General features: G+C 52.1%; 1 protein-coding gene across 2 annotated transcripts in view; it reads left to right on the top strand.

Annotated features, from left to right (window-relative positions):
• Positions 1-16896, top strand: part of SCN5A (sodium voltage-gated channel alpha subunit 5) — a 173543-nt gene that overhangs the window by 76947 nt on the left and 79700 nt on the right. For both annotated transcript variants that reach the window (XM_043976098.1, XM_043976099.1), the window contains exons 7-12: positions 2863-3093; positions 5163-5226; positions 6724-6865; positions 7895-8092; positions 8867-9046; positions 10753-11133. In XM_043976098.1, coding sequence (XP_043832033.1) covers positions 2863-3093; positions 5163-5226; positions 6724-6865; positions 7895-8092; positions 8867-9046; positions 10753-11133 — 1196 coding nt within the window. The remainder of the gene's footprint in view (positions 1-2862; positions 3094-5162; positions 5227-6723; positions 6866-7894; positions 8093-8866; positions 9047-10752; positions 11134-16896) is intronic.

Here is a 16896-nt window from a genome sequence, read left to right as displayed (position 1 = left end):
TGGATGGGCAGATGGATAGCTAGGCAGATAGACAGATGATAGCTAATGTAAATAGGGGATGGATGGATGGATAGATGGGCACATGGATAGATAGGTGAATAGATAGATCGATAGATGGATGGTCGAATGGGTGAATAGATGATAGATGATGTAGATGATAGATGGTGTAGATGATAGATAGATAGATAAATAGATTGATAGATGGATAGATAGATAGATAAATAGATAGATGATAGATAGATGGATAGAGATAGATAGATAGATAGATAGATAGATAGATAGATAGATAGATAGATAGATAGATAGATAGATGATAGATAGATAGATAGATAGATAGATAGATAGATAGATAGATAGATAGATAGATAGATAGATAGATAGATAATGCTATATATCTACATGGCTATAGATGTAGCTGTAGATATAGATTTCCCTGATAACGGAAATCAAAGGACACTTTGACAAAACAAGACTGGAACACAGTGGGAAAAGTCTGAGCCTTAGAATCATAGGCCTGAGATTTGAATCCCAATCAGGCTCATTTCTTCCTGTGTGACTTTGGAGAAGGTCCCTTGGCTCTTTGGGCCTTTCCTTTAATTCTGTGCAAGGAGGAGACTGGCCTGATGACCCCTGGGTTCTCTCCTGACTTTAAACCAATGGGCCTGGACTCCCGGACCTCCCACCTCATGTTTCTGTCTCCTTGGGCTTGCTGTGTGCCCCGCTGCAGACTAGTCTCCTCTATGAATAACAGACCCTTGAGTGCTAGTTCTTACATTGTAAAAGGTGGCTCAATGTGGGCGGAGAAGAGAGATTACCCAACAAACCTTTGTGAAAAACCCGGAGCCTTGATTGGCCAGGCCCCTCTCCTGGGATGGTCGTCCCCCAACGTGCCTCCGGACCCCAGGCCTCAAACCGCCTGGCTGTGTCTTCTCCCACAGGTGGTTGCCAACATCTCCAGGGAGAGCTTTTTTCTCCTGCAGGATGCTTAGAGCATCTCTTCACTTTCTCTCACAGTCAGGGGCGTGCTCACGGGCAGAGTTTTGTTTCCCACTGCTTGGTGTGCCTGCCTTCTCTGCTTCCTGACACCAGCCACTGTGTGTGGGGGGGGTTTAATAGATTAACCAGCTTGAGGATGGATAGTGGGGGGCACACTCGGGGAGCCCTGCCTCTCTTCCTGTGGGGGCCAGAGCTGCTAATGGGCAGCGGGGGCCAGAGAGGGGTCTCCAAAGGCTGGGGTGAGGTGGGGCAGAAATCCAGACACCATCTGTGGGAAACAATGAGACAAGAGTTCTCAGCCTGGCTTTTTCTTAGAAGAATAACCTTAGTATTATGGGCCAGAGTGAATGCATTCACATATTTTTGCTTGTCTTTTACTAAATGGAAAATCCCTAAGGGATCCTGGCTGTGTAACTGATAAATCAAGGGGAATCTCACTTGGGAACTTCTAGAGGGGTGGGCTATGATGTGTTCTCCTTCTTAAATGTCCCTCTTTCTCTTCCTTTCCTCCTCCTCCTTCTTGTCTTCTTCCTCCCCCTTTTCTATCTTCCCCTTCCCTCCTTCTGAATTCCCCCTCCCCCTCCTTCTTTTCTCCCTGTCCCACTTCCTTCCACCATGGAGGTTGGGGGCTTGAGTCCCAGTTCACACCAATAAAGGTGTTCTGTGATATACCTGATGAACCCTTCCCCCTGCCACCCTATGACAACTGTCTCCTTCCCTCCAGGGATGTCAGGGTGAATTTCTAGGACAATCAGGAGCATCTCCATCCTCAGGGCATGTCTTCAAAGAGACCTCTCTCTGTAGTACAGCCAAATTTAATGAGGCAAGAGGGAAATACAGACAGGCAGAGACAGAGAGACACAGAAACAAAGAGAAGGACAAGAAAGATGAGAGAGACAGAGAGACTCTTCCAGGCGAGAGGGAAAGGTTAGGAGGGAGGTGGAGACCCCTCTCAAGGGAAGGCAGCCTGGTCCTGCTGCTGCCACACTCCAGGGCACCTCTCAGTTTCCCTGGCATGGTAAGCCCACCCAGAACTGTACGTGAGCATGAGAGGTTTCAGGTTGAAGCACAGAAGGAATGCCACTTTAAGGTCCCACCACCACCATTCCTTTTTGAAGAATCCCCTGCCCTGGATGGCTGACCTTGAAAGGAGCAATCGAAGCCCCACCCCCTCCTCTTCCTGACCTGTCTGGGGCTGGGGGCAAGTTTCTGAATGTGTGTTCCTTTGTTCACCCTCCAGTGTTCTTCACCACTCGTTTGTTGGCTGTCATAGGGGCCCACAATTGTTTGGCCCTGGGGAGACAGGATGAGGTTTTTTGAGTGTTTTCGTTTGTATGTTTTTTCTCACCCAAATTGACCCAGGGAGAAGGATTTGCAATTCTCATGAGTGGAGTCCAAGCCCATGTTCACCCTGGGCTGGACAATTCCAACCCCCTCAGTCCCAAATAGGCCATCCCACCCTAAGGACACGTGTACACACCCCTGTTTCCCTAGAAATTCGGAAAGAAACAAAGGCTGGAGCTGACATTGACTTCAGCCACCTGGGCAGAGTGGGGTTTGAGTTTGACCTAGACAGTGGTCTTGCCTGCTGTGCCCACTTCACTGCATAAGCCTAGCCCAGCTAGCAGGGCCCGAGGGCATCCCTTCCAGCAGACCCAAGTTCAGTCCCCCGTATCCCCGCTGGGTGAGTAGATTCCCAGATCTCCAGGTCCAGGAGGCCCCAGCTCCAAGCCCACTCCAAGCTCTTTTAGGCCTGAGCAGGCTTCTCTCCAAGATAGACAAGACACCACCTCTCTCTGAGCCCCCGTAGCAAGGAGACTCCCACCCTCAGGCTGGTCCCTGACCTTCTGGACCTTCTCTCCCCAGGCCTGAAGACCATCGTGGGGGCCCTGATCCAATCAGTGAAAAAGCTCGCAGACGTGATGGTCCTCACTGTCTTCTGCCTCAGTGTCTTTGCCCTCATAGGTCTCCAACTCTTCATGGGCAATTTAAGGAACAAGTGTGTCCGGAACTTTGAGGTCCTGAATGGGACCAATGGCACTGTGGTGTCCGATGGCCAAATGTGGGAGTCGGTGGAGGAATACATCAGCGACTCAGGTATTTGCCTCACCTTTGGTGTCCCTAGCACTGGGACTCCAGCCTGGGCAGAGATGTCATCTTAAAATAGGAGGCATCAAGATAAGTGATGGAAGGTCCACTAGACTGCAGGGAGTCATGTCTATTTAATGAGTTGCAAAGGGGAAGAGGGAGACAAGCTTCCAGAGAGGTAGGAAGACCAGGTAAGAGAGTGCTGCGAAAAAAGCCCAGAGAATAAGAAGGAAGCATGGAACAGAAAGATCACTATGTGGAGAATCAGGGGACCCAAGTTCCAATCCTACTTCTTCCCCTTGAAATGAGGAATTGCTTCCTATTTCATCTTCCCAGGGCTTAGCACAGTGCCTGGCACAGTGCCTGGCACATAGGAGGTCCTTAATAAATGCCCGTTGAGCTATATCCACAGTAGAGAGAGTGCTGAGCCTGGAGTTAGGAAGACTTGAATTCAAATTCAGCCTCAGATATTTCCTCACTAGTTTTGTGGCCCTGGACAAGTCACTTAACCTCTGCCTCAGTGTCCTCAACTGTAAAATAGAGATAATGATTGCACCAACTTCCCTGAGGTGTTGTGAGAATTGGAGGAGATATTTGCAAAGTGCCTGAAACACAGTAGTTGTTCCCTGCTCTCCCACTCTCAGTTGATCCCTATGAATGTGGGCAAGTGCCTCTTCCTCTTGGCCTCATTTTCTTCATCTGTCCAACGAGGGGGTTGGACTGGATGAGCTTTAGGATTCCTTCTAGATCTCAGTCTGGGACCCCCACATTGGGAATCAGTCACCCCATTTGTGAAATGAGGAGTTTGGATCGCACAGCCTCCAAGGTCCTTCTTGTTCCAAATCCATGTTCTGAATGGTCTAGAATCTCCGGGTGCTGCAGAAGAACACGGAGGTTGGAGACTGAGACCAGGCTATTGGGGACTGGAGGGAAGCCAGGCCACCCAGGCTGGGGAGGACGGAGGCAGAGGTGTGTGGGACCTCCTCTAGAAGTTCATCCTTAAAGGGGAAGGGTCAGGCAGTCAATCAACATTCGGTGCCTCCTATGTCCTGGCAGCTGAGCTAAGATGCAGACAGGCCAAAACAAAACCCCAAACCCAATCCCTGTTCCCAAGGAGCTCACGATCTAATGGGGGCGGTGACATGCAAATAACTGCATACAGGAGAGATGCACAGAGTAAACTACAGGCGAGCAGCGGAGGGAAGGCGCCAACCAGTCTTGAGGGGGGCTGGGAAAGGGCTCCTGTCAGAGGGGGCCTTTTAGCTGGGATTTGGAGGAAGCCGAAGAGACAGGAGGGAGAGAGGAGGAAGGAGAGAATCCCAGGCCTGGGGGACAGCCAAAGAAAACTCCTGGAGTCGGGAGATGGAGAAGCTTGTTTGAGGAACAGCCAGTATGGAAGAGTATGGGGGTGGGGCTGGGGCTGGGTAGCAGCTGTAAGAAGATGGGAAGGGGAGGGCAGCTAGGTGGCACAGTGGATAGAGCACCAGTCCTGGATTCAGGAGGACATGAGTTCAAATTCGGCCTCAGACACTTGACACTTACTAGCTGTGTGACCCTGGGCAAGTCACTTAACCCCCATTGCCCCGCAAAAAAGAAAGAAAATGGAGTCACCCTCTCCCTTCCCCAAGGTGGTGGAGCTTCAGGAAGCCATCTTTCCAAGGTCAGTACTTGGCTAGCAGCCAGCCCAGGGCGCCGTATTCAGAGGAGGATGGTGCTCTCTGGAGAACACGGACAGACCTGTATTAGCCTTTGCCGATCTCCCCTGGCTTGTGACCTCCCTCAGGCTGTCTCATATTAAACTAAAGTACAGCCTAGTACTGATCGAAAGCTCCTGGTGAATAGTAGGGATCGTCTTCTCCTTTGTTCTTGGATCCCCAGTGCTAGCACATAGTGGGTGCTTTAAACACCTGTTGGCAATTGAAGTGGGGGAAGTTCGGGAGAGTTAGGAGCCATGAGTTGTTACAGGACTCCAGAAGAAGAAAAGGCTCTGGTTTTTAAAGCCCGAGTCTACACAAGACCAAGCAGTTGGATACCCAATGGTTGCTTTGAGCCTCTCAGCCCACCCTTTTGTCTTGCAGATAACTATTTGCTGAAGAACGGAACCTCAGACGTGTTGCTGTGTGGGAACAGTTCGGATGCAGGGTATGTGGTCCTCCCTTTTGGGCGGGACAGGGAGAGCATCTCTTACTAGGTCTGCTGCCTGGCTTCAGATTAGACCTGCCACCTTTTCTTCAGTTGGGGTAGGGAGGGGGTGCCGCTGGCACTTCCCTGGACTGTCCTGAGCAGGCTGGGCGCTCACCAGGCAGTGAGTAGACCAGTGGAAAGAGCCCTGGCTCTCTGGCATCTGAGGGCCTGGTATTATATCCCAGCTTGGGCAAGGAATGTAATCTCTTTGTGACTCAGTTTCCTTAACTGAGGGGGAGGCAGAAACTTTGACTTAGTCTGGGGGTCCCTTCCTCTGTATTCTCTCCGTATAATCCTGTAAGAATGGAAATTTCAGAGGAGACAGACTAGCTTTGTTCTGTCCTTCTCTAGAAATCTGTCTAGGGACATGACCCCAGTGCATCTGGGGCTATGGATGAGGATGCCCACTAGGTATGAGCAGGGGCAGACACAAAGCTTGCCTTTTAGCCTCCCCCTTCCTCTGACCTACTGCCTTGCCCCTGCCCCAGATGTGTACCTCGGGGGTGCAATGAACCGATCCCTCTGGGGGCATCTGTAATCACCAGGACAAGACCAAGAGCTCACTGCCTGTGGGACCTTGAAAAGACCCTTTCAGCATCTTGAGCCTCAGTTTCCCCATCTATAAAATGAGGAGGATGGACTTAGACCCAGACTTAAGGTCTTTTCCAGGCATTAGTTTATTCGCTCAATAAGTTCCAGTTTCCTCCCCTGCTTCCCAGGACACATACACGCGAGCGCGCGCGCGCGCACACACACACACACACACACACACACATACTTCCCCAGACAGTAAGCTGTACCTTCCGTTGCCATCTTCAAATCAAAGAGTTGGAAGGCACTTCGGCGTCCCTTCACCCAGCCCATTCCTGGGTGAGAGTGCCCTCCCAAGCATCCCTGACAAGTGGTCCCCCAGCCTTCTCTTCAGGACCCCTGGGCAAACCTCCATAGGGATATAGGAAATGTCCCCTCTGCCCCCTGGGGGAGACACTCCTTTCAGGATGGGAGGATGACACTTTCCCCTCTATGAGGATGTGAGATCGAAGCAGGAGAAGACTGTCAGGGAAATGGCCGAGGTTGGGCTGGGGCCCCTCTCTAGAGGCTGCTGGGAGCCGGGAAGAGGAAGAAACTCCTCATCCCACTGACAATGCCACCCCCTGCCATGAGGCTCTAGGCAGCCAACATTTCTGGAACGTTTGAAAGTTCTAGAGCCTTTTCCGTGCATTGAGTCTTCCAGCAGCCCTGTGAGCTGGGTGCTTTGGGTTCTCCATTTACAGATCAGGGGACTGAGGCTCTGGGAGGTTGTGGCTTGCCCGCTCACACAGGTGACTCCCGGTCCCACCCTTTAGCCTTAGGGGTCTGTCCATGGTGCTGGTTTAAACAGACAGACAGACCTGGACAGGGAGGGAGCTTTGGTGGCTCTGCAGGCCCCGTCTGATGGCTCCACGTTGTCCACAGGACATGTCCAGAAGGCTATCACTGTCTGAAGGCTGGAGAAAACCCAGACCACGGCTACACCAGCTTTGACTCCTTTGGCTGGGCCTTCCTCGCCCTGTTCCGCCTGATGACTCAAGATTGTTGGGAGCGTCTCTACCAGCAGGTGTGTCTTGCCTGTCCTGCCTGAAAGATGGATGGCAGGGGCGGGAGGCTTCTCCCCGCAAGTCTGCGCCATGTCATGCCAGAAGGCCTCACTGGCTCCTGAATACACCTCTCCCAGCCTCACCCCAAGGGGCTTGCATGGATGACAGATCTTCGAGGGCAGGGGTTGGAATTCCACCGCCCCAAGCCTCCTCTCTGTTGTTACCAGGGATACCCCGCTGTGGGCAGGCAAGGCCCCAGCTGGGGAGGAAGCAGCCTCTCCATAAGCCTGGCTTGGCCCTTGCTCTTGGACCCACAAAGTTTAGGCCCAAAGTGGGGTGGCTCCTCTTAGCTCAGTGATCTTGGGGCATGACCACCTGTGGTGTGTCTTTGTTTAGAAGCCACAGAACCTGTCAGTATTCAGAGGAAACAGTCCCAATGTTTTTGGATTCTCCCCTTTGGGCGTGAGATATTCACCCCTTTAGCTAAGGGATAGCCCCCTTTTCCTGAGGATGTAAGACACTATCCCCCATGTGTGAGTTTAGAACAGTCTCCCCTCCAATGGAAGGAGGACGTTCCCTGCTCCTTGTGTGGGACAGTCTCCCCTTAGGTAGGGGACAGTCTCCCTTCTATAGGAACATGGGACATACCCCCTCCCTGTGTGACACGTCTTCTGGGTATGGGATGCTTTTCCCTCCTTCTGGGTGTGTGGCATTCTCTCCTTCATGGATGGGGCATTCACCCTTTAGGCATCAATTGGTCTCCCCATGGTGAATAGAGAACATTCTGCCCCCTCAAATGGAAAGGAGACATGCTCTTCCTTACGGTGTGGGATGTTCTCCCCTCCCTAGGGAGGAAGGGCATTCTCTTCCTCTGGGTGTGGGACATTCTCCCCTCCGGAAGCATCCTCCCTTCCCCCATGGGGTTATTTCACAGACCCAGCTCAGTCTGGGGTAGATTGTCTGATCCCTTTTCTCCGTGTGGCCCAGGAAGCGCTCCCTAAGCCCATTGGTGGTGCCCAGTGTGTCTGACCTTCTCTCCCCCGCCCCAGACGCTGAGGTCCGCCGGGAAGATCTACATGATCTTCTTCATGCTCGTCATCTTCCTGGGCTCCTTCTACCTGGTGAACCTGATTCTGGCCGTGGTGGCCATGGCCTATGAGGAGCAAAACCAGGCCACGATCGCTGAGACTGAGGAGAAGGAGAAGCGTTTCCAGGAGGCCATGGAGATGCTGAAGAAGGAGCACGAGGTTGGTGAGCCGCTCACTGGGTTGCGCTTACTTAGTGACCCAAGGTGGATGGAAGCCTGCAGTGGAGGGGTGAGGGATTCACTCTAGGACATCCCCTGGGTGAAAGAGGAGGGGTGACCACAGTCTGAGCCAGCTCCAAAAAGAAGCATTATCATGAAGGGCGGGGAGGCCTGAGGAAATCAGACAGTGGATTTTAAAAAGGGACTTTTGTAGGTTTCCCTTTCACCCTCTTCAGGTACATGCCTGCATTCCTGGGGCTCAGCTGAGCTTTTGTGGGTGCCCAATGGCCAAACCAACCCAGCAGGAAGGGGGCTGCCTCAATTGCTGCTTATTATAAATGCTATTATCTTTTTAAATTTTTAAAATTTTTATTTTGTGTTCTAAATTCTCCAAAATTTTCCCTCAACCCCCTCATGCACCCACTGAGAAAGCAAGAAATATTATATTCATTATACATATGAAGTCATACTAAACATTTCCATGTTGCCGTGATGCAGGGGGAAAGTCTACACTTCGAGTACCCCAGCTCCATCTCTGGCAGTGGATAACATCTTTCATCATGAGTCCTTTGGACTTGTTGTGTATCATTACACTGATCAGAGTTAAACATTTTTACCTTAAGCCCAGGCTCATTGATCATTAAAGACCAAAGGAATCCTGGAGTTTGTCTGGGCCACACCCCTCCTTTTACAGAGAGAGAAACTGAGGGCAAATCCAGCACCACCATCAGCCCCAGCCTCTAACCAGGAAATGCCTGGCCTTTCTCCCCTCTAGGCTCTGACAGCCAGGGGCATGGACACCGTGTCCAGGAGTTCCTTTGAGATGTCCCCCCTGGCCCCAAAGACAGCACCAGACAGGAGGAGCAGGAGGAGAAAGAGACAGTCCTCGGGGACAGATGAATGTGGGGAAGACAGATTCCCCAAATCGGACTCGGACGATGGTCCTCGGAGAATGGTAATCCCCGCCTCCCCATAGCATGGCATTGTCCCGCTCTGATCCTTTGGAGCTATTTCTGTGGCCCCTAAGATGTGCCCCCCCAAGCTGGTCACAGTAAGTACTCTGCATGTAGTCTGACCAAGGCAACGTGTAAGGGGCTTGACACTCACCTCTCTCATTCTCAACACTCCCTTTCTGTTCATGCAGACTGCATTTCCGGTCAAATGAGAGGCTGGGCTATTTGGCCTCCGAGGTCCCCTCTGGCTCTCCCGAGTGCCCATTTTACAGATGAAGAACATAATACTCAGAGAAATTAGCTGGCTGGTCCAGGGTCTCCAAGACAGAACATGAATCCCATGTTCTCTCTGGATGCCTCGTGGCCTGCCTGTTACCCCTCCCAGCTACATTTCAGCCAGGGGACTTAAAGGGGCTTGGGAAGGGCATCAGGGTAGGGAGGAGGCCTTCTTGTGAATTGTCTGCATTAGCCCGAGGAGCCTGCTCTAGTAGCTGCCTCCAAGACTCCGGCTCTTGATAATGCTTTAATTACAGTAGGTTCATTGGGCTTAATGAGCCAGGGAGGCTTAATTGCCTTGCAGATCTGCTTAGCAAGAGCTGTGGGCTAGTGGGCAGAGGCCTCACAGCATCATCACTACAGTGCTGGGCACTGGTTCCCCACTCCCTTTTTTTCCGTTGTATGGGGCATAGCTGAGCTGTGCAGCCTGAGGGAAGGCAGAGAGGGCCAGTGCCCAGATCCAAGGGGCTGGCCTCCCTCCGAGTGGCATTCTGGTCCAGCCTGGCCAGGTCAGTGCTACAGCACCCCTAGTTTTAGTGGGCAGCCTTTGGACAGCTGCCATCAGCAGCACTGTGATAGGACTCAGCCACCACCCTCCTAACCCCTCTTTGTCCCAGGGTCCCACCTTTGGCAGCTCTCTGACCTCGGACAGTCAGTCAGGAGGCATTTACTAAGCACCCTTTGGAGGCCAAGCTCTGTGCTAGGTGTAGGGGGAGAGAGACAAAACAAAATCAGTCTTTGCCCACAAGGAGCTTACAATCTAGTGAACAAGAAGGAAGGAAATGAGTATTTCTACGGTATTAAGGTTCCAATCTCTTCAGATATAGGAGGCACAGAAGTAACAGGGAACGTCCAAGATGGATGTGGAACAGATGGAAGGGGTGTCAGGTGAAGGTTCTAGCAACCAAAGGCAGAAGCAGAGCTGAGTCCTGGAGGAAGCCCGTCCTCAGTTTTCTCATCCGTAAAACAGAAATAATGTTCACAATAATCACACCTACCCTAACCCCTCCACGTGTTTGTCATGAGGCTCAGATGAGATCAGGTATACAAAGTGCTTTGGACACTGTACAAAGCCCCAGCGAGTGTCAGTGGTTTTCTTCCCACACTTGGGGCCACACACAGCCCTCCTCCTTGGGGAGACGTCACACAGACAACTGGGTACATCCAAGGCGTCTACACTGGCTGGAGGGTGTGCCAAGTTCTGCACAGCCACACTCCAGGCAGGTGGAGGTGGGAGTCCTGAGGTCCCTGTGGAAAGGGCCACCAAGAGAGCACTTCATAAGCTGTAAAAGGGCATGAGCTTCTGATGCCTGAGCCAACCTCAGGCCCTGGTGGCCCGGGGGCAGCTCGGGTGGGGGATGGGGTAGCAGATAAGCAGTCACTGGGGAACAGTGGGGGGCCTTGACTTAGTCCTCTCTCTTCCCCGTCCTAGACCCTTCTGGGCATCAACCACGGCCCCCACAGGAGCTCCCTGAAGCGCCGATCCAGTCACGGCAGCGTCTTCACCTTCCGCCGGAGGGACCTGGGCTCTGAGACAGACTTTGCGGACGATGAGATCAGCACTCCTGGGGAGGTGGAGAGTCACCGGGCCTCCCTCCTGGTGCCCTGGCCTGCTCGGAGGCCCAGCACTCAAAGCCAAGCCAGCCCAGGGCTCCCAAATGCTCCCAGCTTCCTACACAATGGCAAGAGGAACAGCGCTGTGGACTGCAATGGCGTGGTCTCCCTCTTGGCCTCGGGGGTCCCGGAGGCCACGTCCCCAGGGGGAAGCCTACTGTCTCCCATGATTCTGGAGAAGCCCCGCCCTCCAGACTCGGTGAGCCAGCCACTGGGCAGCCGGGCAGTCACTCAGTGAGTCACAGATCACGAGGCCCGCCAGCCCTGTCCGTGTAAACAGGGTCCTGTCTGCACGTGTGCACATGTGTGCCAATGCATGCCCACGTGTGTGCATGTCTGGGATGATGGGAACGGTTCCTTCCCATGTGTTCTGGAGGAGAGCTACAGGACTGTGGTCCTGAAAGGGCTGAAAGCCAAGCAAACAAAATATTTTCCTGGTGATGTTTTAGTTTGAAGACCCCAGAAAGGGTCATGTTGTCTGTGGGATTTGGGTCACAGGGAGCAGAATTGGGGGTTGGGAAGCACCTCAAGGGCCATCTAGTCCAACGTCCCCATTTTACAGATGAGAACACTGAGTCCCACCTGGCTCACACATGTAGGAAGCATCAGAGATGGATTTGAACCCAGGTCCTTGGACACCAAACCAGCATTCATTCCACTCCAATGTTTGTAGAGGGGGTTCTTGCTGGCTACAGGGTAGACTAGGGAGCCACTCGGGTCCTGACTTAACTATGGCTCTGTGACAACCCAACCCTCAGCCCTCTGCCAGGAGGTCATCCAGCTTCTGCTTGGATACTTCCAGCGATGAGGAGCTCGGTACTGCTGAGGGCAGTCCTCGTTCAATGCAAGCTCACGCTTGCAGGAAGCTAGCGCTCGCTTCCCTGAGATGGCCATTCATCGGGTCTGGTTCTGCCCTCTGTCGTTGGGCACAGAACAGCGCTGAGTTCTCTTCCAAGCAACATACCCACAAATATTTGAAGACAACTCTCCATCCATTAGCCAGACCAGCCTTTATCAACATCCTTACTGAGCCCTCCCTGTGTGCCTAGCTCTGGGTCAAGTCCCCTGGGGGAGAGGAAGGTGGGGGATAATCACCGCCTCCTTCCAGGAGCACAGGCCCAGAGGTGGGGAAGGATGAAGGGGTCGATGGATGAGCCAATCTCCAGGACCTCCCATTTTACCAAACGACATCCCTGGAGGCAGAAGACCTGGTTTCAAATCCTGTCTCTGTCGATCCACCTACATACCTTTGGGCAACCTCCCTGGGCCTCAGTTTCCTCGGCTGTACAATGAGGGGACTGAACTAGACAATGACGACTAACAACAATAGCTAGTGTTTATATAGTGCTTTGGGGTTTGCAGAGTATTTTACAAATGCTGTCTCAGTTTAACCTCCCTGGGCCTCAGTTTCCTCGGCTGTATAACGAGAGGGTTGGCTTAGATAATAATGATGATAAAGGCTAGCATTTCTATTGTGCTTCGTGGTTTGTGAAGCACTTTACAAATATCTCACTTGATCCCTGGGAGGGAGGTGCTACTATTATCCTCATTTTACAGATGAGGAAACTGAGGATGGATGGATGGGTGTGTGGGTGGAGGGATGGACAGATGGATGGATAGAAGAATTAAATGATTGGAGAAAGGAATGACAAATCATTTCTAATGTGCTTTCTCTGTGTCAGGCACTGTGCAAAACACTGAGAATATAAACCTAAAGTGAGGCAGTGCCTGCCCTCAAGGGGCTTTCATTCTAATAGAGGAGGGACAACAATGGTCAGGAAGGAGCCAGGCAGCGGTAACTGATGCTTCCTTTCCAAGAATGGCAGTGAACTGAAGATTCAGTTACCTCAGGGCTACAAGTGCAAGGGAGAAGGGATGGAAAGATGTGATGAGCCTAGGACAAGCAATAAGGGAGGCTCTCACCAATCAGGCACAGAGGGCGTCTGGAGTGCTCGCCCCAGGGGTCTGCAGGGGGGGACTAGGGCAGCTCAGCCTGTCAGGAAGTGGCCTAGTAATGAAGAAAATTATTAACTTGGAAGCATCTTCTGGCCCTAAATCTGTACTCCGGGGTACACAGGGAGTGACTCCATCTGAAGAGTTAGGTGACATTCCCTAGCTGTGATCTCCCATCTCACTGCCAAAAGGAGGGAGGGACTCTCTCGTCTCTTTTCCAGGACAAAGACCGGTGATTTCTAGTTCCATGGTTGCCATAGGAATTTGGATCAAGGAGATACATGTGTAGACTGGAGAAATTTCAGGGAGGAGTCACAGTGTGAGCAGGACCTAGGACAGGTAGGGAGAGGCCTCCGTTCCCCTGGGGCCATCTTACCCATGGGCTGTAGAAGATGGAGGAGGAAGAGTTCAGGTTATGAGAGGGATGGCAGCGGCTGTTTGGGGAAACCTCCTTCTCTGGAGATGAGTGCCTTGGAAGTCCTCCCCCTCTTGCCCAGCAGGGTAGTGGCAGACAGGAGCCTGGGCGGGGGAGGCTCAGGGGCCCACATCCAAGCCATGGCCGATGTCCTGATGTGGGAAACGAGACAGGTGCTCCGTGAGGGCGGGCTGCCTCCAGTGAGGTCACGGCCCGGGAGGCTCATAGCTCAGGAATTAGATCAGCCCCGGGTAAGTTAATATCATTTCCTAATTTCATTAGGGAGAAAATCATCTCATCTCCCTGCCCATGTCGGCCAGCATCCACATTTATCCACTTCATTACCCAAGACTTGGCTTTTGTGGATTCTCACATCTGCTGGGCCGTTCCTACAGTTAAAAGAATTAGGGGGACCAAGATAGGGGCCGCTTCCAAAGTTAAAGGGATTAGCAGGCCAAGATGGGGCCGTTTATAAAGTTAACTCAATTAGAGGCCACGAGGCCCATCTTTCTGTAGCTCGGCCTGGGTTCTTGAGGAAACTCCCAGAAGCTCCTCCCCCTTCCTGCTGATCTTGAGTCAGGGTTTGAGGGGAAGTGATGATGACGATGGAGGGAGGATCTAGGAATGCATCATGGCCTCTGTTTATCCTGAGAGAAGATGGATAGAGAGCTGGATTTGGAGTCTGGTAGATGGACCTGGGCTGAAATTCTACCTCTGACACCTAGGAGCTGTATGACCCTGAAGAGATCACTTAGCCTCTATCCAGTTGGTTGGATTTAGTCAGCAATCCTAACTCGGTGATCCAGTGACTTAGCACCATATTAGGGCCGGCTCTCTAACCTCTGTACCGTCTTGCCCCGAAAAAGATAATACGAGATATGAAGAATGGCTGTTTGGTCAAAATCCTGCCCTGAATCTCTGGGGCCATAGTCTCTAATATGGTACTGGTGTTGGGGGTGGGTCACTGGGTCACAGATTTAGGACTGATGACCTTAAGGGTCTCCAGATCCAACCCCTTCATTGGATAGATGAGACTCGGCACTTCCTAGTCACTTAATCCCTCCCAGCCTCAGTTTCCCCCTCTGTAACATGAGCAGGTTGGACTCATATGACCTCTAAGACCCTTCCAACTCCGTGGTCCACTCTGGGCCTTGGTCTTCTCATGCGTAAAATGAGAGGGTCAGGTTAGATGGCGTTGGAAGCCACTTCAGGCTCTATGGACCTCTGATGACCAAAGCCTTTGCAGAGAAGCCCAGAGCCTTCAGCAGCCTTTGTGTCTGCTACAACTGCCTGACAAGTGGCTGTCCAGCCTCTCCTTGAAGTCCTCTAAGGACAGGGAGCTCACTCCCTCTCAAGGCAGACACTTTGGGATGATGTGCATAGTAGGTATGGAAAATCAGGAAGACCCAGGTTCAAATCCTTCCTCAGGCATTTACTAGCTATGTGATGCTGAGCCAGCCACTTCACCTGTCTGCGCCTCAGTTTCTTCATTGTAAAATGAGGAAGTAAGATTAGACGGGTGTGATACCCAGCCAGAGCTGTGATTCTGGTATTAATGATTGTGTGGTCTTGCTGAACATCGAGCCTCCATTGCTCCTGGTTCTGGCCCCTGGGAACACACAACAAAATCCAATCCCTCCTCCACATGATGGTCCCACATATACTTGAAGATGCCCATCACAGCTCCCTTGAGTCTCTTCTCCTCCAGGCTAGACACACTCCTTCCTCATAAGAGATAGACTCAAGATCCTTCAGTATTGTGGTCATCCTCCTCTGCCCTCTTTCCTGCTTGCCCTTCAGAGGAGGTCTGAACAGGGCCCAGGAAGTAGAACTCTCATTTGCCTGTTCCTGGAGGCTCCACCCCCTTAATGCAGCCCAAGATCACATCAGCCACATGCAGTCCACTGAGACCCCCAGATCCCTGCATCTCTACTACCTTTCATCCCAATGCTCTAGGCACACGGAAAGGCAAACGAAGACCCATGGGCAAAATCTGGATCCCTGCCTGCAGGAGAGCCATACAAACATAGGTGGTGGGCCGACTTTGGCCTGCAGGCTGTGGTTTGCTGACCCTCACTCTAGCCAGTCAAGATCCAGTATGTTAGCTCTCCTTCCTAGTTTGGTGCCTCATGCTGTCTTTGCCTTTATCCAAGTCATTCATAAAAATGCTAAGTAGCACAGGGCCAAGCACAGATCCCTGGGGGCACTCCACTGGAGACCTCCTTCCCCATGAATGACTCTTCTTTGAGGTGGACTATCCAACCAGTTGGGAATCCATCAGCCCATAGTATCATCTCATCCATATCTCTCCATCTTCTACAAGATACTTTAGCCAAAGCTTTGCCAAAATCTAGGGACACTCATTCCCCTCATCTACTAGTTTTGTCCCTCTTTACCTCAGTTTCCTCATCTATAAAATGAGCTGGAAAAGGAAATGGAAACCAGTCCAGGACCTCTGCCAAGAAAACCCCAAATAGGGTCACAGAGCAATGGACACGACTGAAACAACTCGACACCAACCACTGCTACAAAGGCTGAGAGGTTGGTCTGCATCGTGTCCTGCTCTTGATGAAGCTGTTGAGTGGCTGGGGGAGTCACTGCTTCCCTCTCTAGGAATTCATCATCCATCTCTTTAATGACTTCTTCCAGGATTTTTCTAGCAGCTCATTGGCCTCAGCTTCCCAGACTCAGTTTTTTCCCTTGCTTGGGAAAAGCAGGTCATCAGTCTTTCTCTGCTCTGCGATACCTCGCCTACCATCTACAGTCTTTCAAGGCCCCTGGCCGGCACTCGCCTTATTATCAGTGTTTCCTACGTGTGGGGCCAGGACCTAGACACAGCGGCACTGCGGGTGTGCGCTGATGAAGGCTGAGGAGCGCAACACGCACTTCACAACCTGCCCTGGGTTGTGGCTCCTCTCAGAAGCTGCCCAACGGGCTTTTTCTTTCGATCAAAGCCTGGTCCCCTGGCTGGCTCATCTGCAACATAGAGTCTGTTAAAGCCTTCTGGTGGTGGGCTCATAGAACACTGGAGCTGGAAGGGACCTTGGAAAGCTTCCAGGTCAGCCTCCTCACTTTACAGGTGAGGAGCCTGGGGCCCAGAGAGGTCAAGTCACCTACAGGAGGTCACACAGTGAGTTACCAGGCACATTATCCAGGCCGACAGGTCAGTTTTATCAAGACGAAGTACAGAACTTGACCAGCTTCCCAAGACAGCCTAGCTGGTTCTTTCTCGATGGTCATTCCAGGCATTAGTGGCTCTTGCCCAGCTTCTGATTGGCCGGCCAAATCACTGATAAAATGTGTCCCGGGCTGAGGCTGGAGCTCTGTGGCTCTCCAGGCATACATTGATCTGGTCACCAGCCCCCTTTGGCTCCATTCGGTTAATGGATCTCCCATAGGGTCCCACTCACTTGTGGATCAATCCCTCTTCCTGTCCCCCTGTGGGTGCCGCTTGTTTACCAGACACAGCTGGGGGGGGAAGACGCTGGCAGAAATGGAGGCCCGTGGGGGGAGGGGGGAGTGAGAGCTCTGGGTGGGGGGCAGGGAACAGATGGGAGATATGACTCATTCAAGTGAGAAGACACACACACAAAG

This window comes from Dromiciops gliroides, chromosome 1, assembly GCF_019393635.1.
Source record: "Dromiciops gliroides isolate mDroGli1 chromosome 1, mDroGli1.pri, whole genome shotgun sequence".
Lineage (NCBI taxonomy): Eukaryota > Metazoa > Chordata > Mammalia > Microbiotheria > Microbiotheriidae > Dromiciops > Dromiciops gliroides.
Note: the sequence above shows the minus strand (reverse complement) of the source record. Positions and strands in the feature narration are given on the sequence as shown.